The sequence below is a fragment of the Opisthorchis viverrini genome, assembly GCF_000715545.1.
Source record: "Opisthorchis viverrini unplaced genomic scaffold opera_v5_242, whole genome shotgun sequence".
Classification (NCBI taxonomy): domain Eukaryota; kingdom Metazoa; phylum Platyhelminthes; class Trematoda; order Opisthorchiida; family Opisthorchiidae; genus Opisthorchis; species Opisthorchis viverrini.
The window spans coordinates 78,178-88,167 of record NW_008751898.1 but is presented as its reverse complement, the minus strand read 5'-3'; the positions used below and the strand labels follow the sequence as shown (position 1 = coordinate 88,167).

Below are 9,990 nucleotides of genomic sequence, written 5' to 3'. Positions count from 1 at the left end.
TAGCTTGCCTTCTACAGGAGTAGGTTCGCAATATAAAAACTTTCTGGTAGGCACTCGTACGTTCCATGTTTCCAATAGCAGTGTCGTGAATGATGACCTCCAAGTCAAGAGATATTCAAAGTAAATGTTTGGCCAGTCTCGTGGCAAAACCTCGATACTTGTTTCTTTTAACACTACACGTCAACTGGAGTTACAAGAGCTGAGTTAGCACCTACCCCAAAAATGGTTTACTTCAAACGGTGACTCTAAACTTATATGACTCTAACTCAAGCTTTCATGGCATGTGTCACCCTCCTTGTATTATCATTAATGAGAAAAGTACATCTCCCCCCATTTAGGACCCATGGCTTCTCAATGAACGACAGTAGCGCAACACGTGGTGTCCTGAAACTCACACATCCCGATCTACACACAGACGTCTCCCAAATGGCATCCGAAAGCCATTCTTTACTCTCCCATATGTCAGCTGGTTATGGAAGCCGAGTGAGTGCTCTTTTCTGGCCCGGGCAATCAGCATCCTTGGATGAGCATATGGCCGTTATGACCAATGGAATAGGGGTAAATGGAACCGGTCCCTCTTCCTCCGGTAACAATGGAACTAGTTCCAATAACGACTCTTCTGCAGTGGCTGCTGGATCATCTCAGGATTCTGTTGGATTGGATTCTGCACATTTGAACTCGGCGGCAGTAGTTTCAGCAGCCTCGTCGTGGTACGGCGCGGCCGCAGCAGTTGCAGTTGCCAATGACCAACGAATTACGCATGAGTACAGCGATTACGGTAGGTTTATTGCAAGTTGAATGTTGTAAAAGCTATGCTATGAATCCGCTTTATCTGACGTTGTCAGTCAGACTGTGTGTGGTCCCGTGGCTACCCGCCTTGTCTCTATTCCCACTCCATATGGATATGTAGCGCAAGGATAGTTCACGCTTCACTGCAAAGGTTTCTCAAGTGATTGGAGAGAATGACAGCTTTGTGGACAGCACGAAGCTACAGATGCAGATAGCTTAGATCACGGACATTACATGTCTACTTGGTAAGTTAAGCAACCACGAACGAACTCCAATTACATTCATCTGACAAAAGAACACTTTAATAATTGGCAAGCATCAAGCCGTAATACGTCATGTATTGTCCCAGTCAAAAGCTACCTAAGCTACCCTATAATTCTTTACCTAAGTCCGGTCGTGCTTGATTGCTTACAAGATGTAACCAGGCGATAACTGAAAGCCTGTTTACTTGTCCATGCGGATTATGACAACTATTTAGTCGTACTAGCAGTGCTTCATCCATATAGCGAAAAAAACACGACCAGATCACTTTAGTCAGTCTGACTCTTGACCCACTTCATCAGCTGAATGCATCCGTCTTTTTTGTTCATGAGTGCCTGAACCGGCAAGGATATTTCTATATGGTTATGGGGAAGCAGCGCTGCCCATATCATCAGATGATCAACAACCCTCATCCACTTTGAATGTTATCCCATTCAACTGTCAGCCGGTATTCGATATCTTTTTGACAGGTCTAGGACGTTACCTGTAGCTACGGAACAGACAGACAAAACAGTTCCAGACACAATGATACATGTCATTCAACTCACTCCAAACACATTCTAAAGTTAAAACGAATCAAGTGTTGTAAACGCTGTCGCTACATGAGCCTATTTTTTGATGCACATACAACAATGGCGCAAAACCCAAGTGTTCAGTCGAGAACAAAATTCTTCAAGCAAAAGCTGATCCAGGATGACCTGTAAAAATCCCCAAGCAATCGGTTGACTCAGTGAGGATGAACTCAACTGTCTCTTGGTTCAGGTCCCCAGTCAAGAAATAATTGCACGGATGGTCAAAAATCCTTCCTAGTATCTTGTGACTGGGCACTAAGTACGCTGAGAGAAGTTCAAGAAGTTTCGGGATGTGCAGAATCCGTATACACATCAAGTTTCGTTTAAGCAGCCCTTACATCATCCCACTGTATCGTTCTGGTCCACTCCACACCGAAGCAAGCAAAGCTGGGCAGCGTTCGCTCTTACTTGATTTTGTCAGCATTACCTATCCTTGGATGTGCCAAAATGATACTCCTCACAAGCAGGTGAGATAACCCACCCAGCTCGCACGCCATATGTCCGGAGTTTCAATCCTGGCACTTTTTACGAGCCCCAGTAAGAGTCAGATTGGAGACCAGTATCTACCCACTTTGAAGTGAGGTCGCTAGAATAGTTGTTACAGGGCAGGAGTAGGTCCATTCGAATAAACACAACCTGGATAGATCACCTACTTCTTGAGTGTTGCACGAATTACTCAAATGTGCACCACTTACTAAGTTTAGTGGACGGAGACAACCTAAAACGTTGATACGAATATCTTGAATACCAAATATACTCCACATTATGAGATACTGTTTTATACACCTGCCATTCAAGCTAACTGTTCATAGATTAAAACTTACCATTTAGACTCAGAGGTGTTTGTTCTCACAGTTAGCCGTTTCCCCCCAAGAACGTTGGTAATCACTTTTAACTATACACCTAAGCATGCTAGGATGACCCTTAAACATCCAATCAGTCATCTTGCTCATGCATACCCTCATGCCTGCGGTTTCCAGCACAGTATCATGTTAATTTTCACCCACACAGCTGTTTTTCAAAGCCAAAAGTCAGTCGTTTGACTGACAGTATACCCAGAGCGATTGTGTTATTGAGACTGTCGCTGTTGCTTGTGGTGTTATTCTCTGCACTGGCGGTTAGTGCTTTGTCACCTTTTTTCTCTTGCTCACAGGCCCCTCTATCACCAACCCTGAGCAGTTCCTAACCGCTTTCTACAATAGATGATTATAAACGGATCGATTCGCTTTGATTGACAATATACGGAATCTACTTCCGGTACTTTCTACCAGACAGCAGTACCCTTACCATCACCAGCACCAGCAGAAAATTCAGCCAGTTCTTTGTCATGGGTTTCAAGTGAACGCTTCTAAAGTGAAGCGTAAACCTGGGAGGCAGGGATTATAGAGGAAACTCACTCGTGGATTACTGCACCGAGCATCCCAACTAACGTGAAATCGACCTTTCCATCGGTCCTCTGTAGATTAAGACTGAATGTGATATTTCCGTTGGGCGCGTACAGGTGACCTTTGACCTGACCAGCGTTTAGCTTGCACGGTCGCACGCAACAGAGTGTGGAAGATAATCACCCCACTCCTCAAATGCAGTGACACTGGTTGGTGGTTTGGTTTGTGGTCGCATTGGGCAGTGCTGCCTCATGATTAGAGTTTACGTGATGCCTACTCACCCCATGCTTATTCGCTTTTACCGGGTGGCGGTCACAAAGTGGGGGTAGTAGGGACACCAGTTTTGAAAGGTCTGATAATCCTTTAGACATTTATTTCCGCCGAAGATATCGTTGTCCATAATTGACCACTTACAGCTGTTACAAGCCCCTGACTGGATATTAACATACCCAGGCAGCTGTTGCTATGTGCTGGCCTGTGGATGAGGTTTGGGCACGTGGAGGTGACAAAGCCAAGGATTTTCCGGGCTGATGACTGCCACCATTCGAATGGCGCTAAGCTACGGAAATAAAGATACGTTGGAAGTCCGCGAATCTTCACACAGCAACACCCTCAAACAACTTATGAGATTTACCAAAGATGTCTACGATGGCACTAACGGTGGAGGGCAAATGTACACCGATCGATGACGATAGTCAGAGCTTCGATAGCTGATCGTCACACGAAACCGTTACCCGCACGTAATAATTTGGCGCGCCTCGATCATTTTGACCTTGTCATATGTACTTTCCAGCAAAAAACTGCATCGTTCCCACAATGTGCCTCCTTTGTGTGGTCCAAGCACACGACCTGTGTAGCAATGCAGTCACTTCAATGACGTGTTCAAATGGTCTAATCTATAACCCCATCACTTCAATTATATCGGTTAGTTTAGTTGTCACCTTTATCCCAGATGTGACGGAGCAGAAGTTACCTATCAGTAGATATGACTAAATAAAAACACCTATCGTGCGATGACATCAGCCGCCTCAGCTACCTAGATTGGCAACCAGCCTTCAACTCACAGAATTTCTGCAATTTCGAATAGAATGGTAACAATACAGGAGTTACTGACAGGTCTGACGGGACCACTTGGAAATGATTATTCCGAACAGTTTTAGTGTCCAGTGGTCACCCTGATCGCTTGTATCCGACCTCGAAGGTTAGTCTGTCTGAAGTAAAGTAAATAGTTTTGATCCGTTCTAACTAGAGGTCCCCACCCGGGAAAAGATCAAATAAAGTGTGTTTCCACAGTGTAGTCCCTGTCAGAAGAAATCAAGTAGCAGAAAAACCTCTTCTACTGAAACAACGTGTTTATTTATGCAAATAAGCTACAGATAAGCTTTTTACAAAGAATAAAGAATGCAGCTAATCGATCAGTATGACTGATCAAGTGTTTTGGCTCTGAAAACATCCTTAGCTGGTTCAGAAAGTTTCACTCACAGTAACGTGAGTCAGCCGGGAAAATTCCTTCTGGGAAAAAAGTGTTATCCAAAACAATGGTCTGTTACTGCACTGATAGTTATGGATAACAAAAACCCCTGATTTCCAGTGTGTAATTTTCCCGGGATATATATATATATATATATATCCCCCGGGATATATAACAAACCTAATCGACTGGGCCTCGTAATTCCTGATTTCTGTTCCGGAAATTTAACGAATTTTATCAAATATGAACTATATCTACAGAATAGGTATTTCTATTATCTCAATGGAGATGAAAAACCCTTCCTACTGATTGCGATACAGAGATATTGCTGATGTACTGGTTGTGAGTGTTATGTTCACCAAGTGCACTTGAGCCGGAACCTGGGTATCAAGTATCCGGCCACAAAAATAAAACATTCGTTGTATACTCAGCTTTCGGGAGTTTGCCTTTGCGTTTGAAGCAGTTTTGGATGCCACTATCAGCTCGGAAGCTCAAAATTACAGAGCCGAGTATCCAACATGTGAAAGGTTGTGAAAGGCGGATCCGACCCATCAGTTATGTCGCTTTTGGTAGAAGTGGTCAAAGGCTGTCTCAGGAAACCGTGAAATGTTCCTTTTCGGGAATAGACTTGAATTACTTCCCACGATGAAAAATACTTAGTTTCACGAATTCAGGAAATGCGTATAAAATGTGGCTATTTTAGATGACCCATTATAAAAAAGCTCATAAACATGAAAAAATGGATCGGTTCGTGGTGAACATCTATGAGTCATAACGTTGTGTTCAAGTAGAACATAAAGTTGACGGAAATTCGGGGGCTGTGCCTACCTGGTGAGCCCCAAGAAGGGTAAAACCGGCCGTGGGTTGTTTAAGAGTTTTCAGCAACCTTGTGAGTATTTTCATCTATGAAAAACCAGAGGAACATAGTTTAGTTTGAATAATTCTTTAGAGTTTTAGCTTCTCTCATCATTTTACGATTCTGGCGGTTGAAAACGAACACTTCCCAAATATGACCGACCCCTTGGAACAAACCCAATCCACAACGGCCCCAAAGTAGTGACGAACTTAAGGTCTAACTGCATCCACCAAGATGATTCTGTGGGATTACAAGCAGTAATGACCGCTCAGGTGTGTTCCTTTTCCGCTAGCTGAAAAAAAACATTGCTTCCACTCGTACTGTCTTATCAATAACACCATAAGCTAAGAAATTAACGGAAGGGTGACACTGCGGATTTCCTGATACTACTCCTTAAGTTGAAGAAGTGAGGCGTAAAAATTCACGATTAGTTCCTCACCATTTAGACACGCGGCGTTATTTTTCATGCGGTTTGGGTTTTGTACTAATCTTGCATCTCACATGGTTGTCATTGAGTTCATGAAATAGATTTTGATACACGGCCTTACGGAGAATCTGAAGGAAATCACTGATCCCAGGAATTGATCCAATGGTTTTAGTATTAGTTTGCCGCACAACCAACAAGGTTTACAATGTGGTACCACTTGTCACTGTCCAGAGAAAGCATTTAAACAAAGGGCGCACGACTTTATTGGCTGTCTCGGAACATTAACCAATTGCTGAGACAGTGCGAGTAGCCCAGTAGACGTGGCGGTGGCTCGGTAACTAGCTGATGCTTGCCACGACACTATGAACCTTTGCGTATTCTACTGCAAAGAACTGCTGTAATTATGTCAGCCTGCCTAAACTGAAACTAGAATTGAACAGAACCACGCACCCGATGCCTTACCGAAACACCGATGCGGATTATATGAGTATAAAAACAAGGAAAACGTCGAGCCGATAATGTTAGTAAGCTGATGGAGTGAACGTTGTGAGCTAGAATGCATTTGTCGCCGTTATTTTCATTTAGGTAGTGGAAAACCTGACGATCAACTGGCCTAACGTATTAGTCACAGCTCCAACACATTAACAGAGGGGATGAAAATTGCGCCAACATCAAGCCATGCCCCTCGAAAAGTTTGTATGTTATTGGAATGAACGAACAACCGATTGCTTAGTTAGCTATTTCTGTCACGTTTGCTTTCACAGTCTCCCGCCTGATGGGTGCAACGAATGCTGCAATGGCTGGAGTGTATCCCGGTCACTTGAGTCCAAACTTTAGCACCGGATTTGGAGCCAACGGAGCAACGTCCTTGAATTACATCGGAAGCTACGGATTGGCCAGCTCCAATCAGGAATTTGGTGTCTCGAACTTCGGTTCGTTTACCCACGCCAACCCACACTCGAGTGCGAATCCTACAGTGTCAAGCGGTTTTCGCTCAATCAATGGAAGTTCGTCTCGCAACGCAAGGTACTCCGGGATAAATCCTGAGTTGAACAGCACAGTTTTGGCCGGTCCATCAGTCTCCACAAATGCCCCTTCATTTCCTTCGTTTACCAGTGGACGCCGTTCAAGCGAAGCAAGTGAGTGCCTTGGAGGAAGCTCTGCTTTCGGTTTACATGGAACACCATACAATGCAGCCATGTTGGCCTACGAGAAACACCAGAAAGCTGTTGCTGTTGCTGCAGCTGCAGCGGCTGTGGCTGTGGGTGGTATTCATCCGAGTCAGCAACAGCCATCCACCAGATCCATCAGTCCAAACGGGCCAGCTGGGCATCAACTTCACCATCACCATCATAACCCCCATCAGATACCCCAATTGTTACATCATCTAAACAGCAACGGTCATCATTCCTCTCCATTTCGTGGACTGTCACAGCGGCGAAAGCGACGTGTTCTGTTCACTCAGGCCCAGGTTTACGAGTTGGAAAGGCGCTTCAAGCAACAAAAGTACCTGTCAGCACCAGAAAGAGAGCATTTATCGCAAATTATCAGCCTGACTCCTACACAGGTGAGCTTAGTCGTGTCATACTGCATGACACTGGTTTGCGTCTTCTCACATTCATATTTGGTTACGTGTTCACGAACAAGTTAATTTATCGTTTTGGCTTTACTAAAACGTCCTGTATTGATAGGTTACTCTCAGGGAGAGCTATACACAATCCGGATACCTTTAGACCACATACTCTTCAAGCTCACCGTATATGTGAAGGTCGGACCAAAAGTAGCGGTGAGCAGATATTTCTTTTATATGATGAATGCAACTGGAATCCCTAGGTCGAGACACGCTATTAAGTTCCGACAAAAACTCTCCGAGAGACCAAAGTAAACAAGTGAGCTGCCACCTGGGGATAAAGATCTCCCCCTAATACCTACGTAGACTTGCACGTGAATCGTAATTCAACCCTTGTCTACTTCACTTCTCAGAATACGCTCGGCTACATAGATCGGACGGACTAGTTTACGTTTCAGGTCCCAGGTAGTTAAGGGGTGCGACGCCAGATTGAGGACTTTGGAAATTCCATTATCTGTCTTGAGCCAGCAAATAAATTGAAACTTGCCGTTTACAAGTTGGTGCAATCTTTTAGGTGTCTACTGCTGAAGGTGTCTACTACACTGAAGTTCTGTGAAACAGTCAACGAAGATAATATGTTGATATCCTGCGTGCATGTTAAACTAACTGACCATATTGCGCACGCAACACCCAATGAACATCAGTATTGTTGGAACAGTCTGATTTGGCTGTGAACTCCAGTGCCGGTCTGAATGAGATTAAGTTCACTTACTGGTGTCACTTAAGGACAAACTCATGTGACACTCGCTGTACAAAGGCAGCACGCATAAGACACAATACAGCTTGACACTTCTTTTGACGATGTCGAAATTTCGTGCAATTAGAGGAACAGTCTTCACTTAATTTGACCTCGCCGGACAGTGGTACAACTGCTCCGTCATACGTATTTGTAAGTTATCTTGTGAGACAAACCCGATTTGATAATAACCAGAAAATACCGCTTGGTTATTTTTATCCAGGTAAAAATCTGGTTCCAAAACCACCGTTACAAGTGCAAAAGAGCGCAGAAAGACAAGGAATCCGTCTCTTTGCTGGAGACCACCAGTCCGAACGTGGACATCCGTCACGTCAATATGAACCAACAGACAGTTGAATCGGATTCCACATCCAGGTCCACTCCAGCCAACCCTCCATCATCTCGGGCCTACAGTCGACAAAAATTAGACCTGGGGTCTTCGCTCACTGAAGCTGGAGAGGACAGTCTTGTTGCGAATGCTCGGTGCCGAATGGCGAGGATCAATGAGGGACCGATGAGTACCGATGTTTCTAACTGCTCCGAATCCTCGTCTCTCAATGAGTATCCCGACGAAAGCCGATCTATACTGACCGGTCGCACTTGCAGTGACGAAATTAAACCAAATCACAAACTCATTACCGAGTACTCTACGAGAAATCTGATTGATGATTCGACATCACCATCTGTTACGCATCAGAACCATGGCAAGGAATTAGATCCTTCTGACTTGGTGAACAGCGCCCACCGATCTCCACGTACATGCCGACCAGACCTGGGACTACCATTTTACCGCTATTCTGATAGAGACGGATACGAGACTGTTCGTCATCGTTTACTCTTTCCTTCTTCAGAACACCTTAGCCCTCAACTCAGCGCTTCAAAACCAAGGGAATTTGGGAGCAATTCCTTGGACCAAAGGCCTGATGGTCTGGATAGCTCATCAGCGTATTCGGCGAACCCTTTTTCTTCCTATCCGTTTTCAGGCAGCTACTACACGGGATATACACCTTCTCCGCCATATTTCTCAGCCTTCCCGCCAGTCAGTGAACGTCTCGGTATAAATCCATTGGATCAAACGGCAGGTAGTGACCATGCACCCTTTAATCTAGATACCAAACGATTTGGATTATTCTCAAATATCACCCCTTCTGATGACATGGATCCAGGTATAACGAAGACGGCCGCGGTGACACAAGCGCCGTACATGTCACCTCCACGAACAATGCCACCGACGAGTTATTCCGCATCTAGTATGTCAAACCTGATGGTGCATTCTTCCGCACTGTTAGACAATCTGGAACCCTCTACCACGGACCGGTTTCGCATTGGACGTCAGCTAACTCCAGAGGAAGAAGACAGTTCAATTTCATGTCAGCATGGCAAACCAAGCACCAACAACTTAGAAGAAGATCAAGTCGACTCCGACTATTCGGAATATCAAAAAAAGTATCATGCACATGATCCCGTAATCCCCGGCACTCCTTTGAAGCCGTCTCCCAGTACGGAAAAGCCAACAACGCTCAAAATCGAGAATGCATTACTTACTTCGGGAACTAACACGACAATGCCTACATAAACTGGTACAATGTTGGGCAGAAGAGCTCAAATTCGATTTTCGCTTCGTTCGATCTCGTTTCACATTTCTCTCCCTACACAATACACACAAACACGATCATCACCGCGTTGTGCTGATAACTGTTGACTGCAAATGACAATCTGATTTTGAATGGTTTTCACACTATCGCTGCTCTACAGCTTAGCGATATATCCAATAAATTTCGAATGTTCACTATTGCGTCGAATGAATGGGTTTTATTTCAATAGTATTGCAAAGCAAGAGATGGAAGATATCTTTCGGTAGGA

The 9,990-nt window shown here is 44.5% G+C and overlaps 1 protein-coding gene across 1 annotated transcript; it reads left to right on the top strand.

Annotated features, from left to right (window-relative positions):
• Nucleotides 1-354: 354 nt before the first annotated feature.
• Nucleotides 355-9,703, top strand: T265_08851 (hypothetical protein; the record flags this gene model as incomplete). The annotated part of the gene is made up of 3 exons (XM_009174768.1): nt 355-778; nt 6,526-7,328; nt 8,351-9,703. The coding sequence occupies 3 exons, from the start codon at nt 355-357 to the stop codon at nt 9,701-9,703; spliced, it is 2,580 nt and encodes an 859-aa protein (XP_009173032.1).
• Nucleotides 9,704-9,990: the final 287 nt, after the last annotated feature.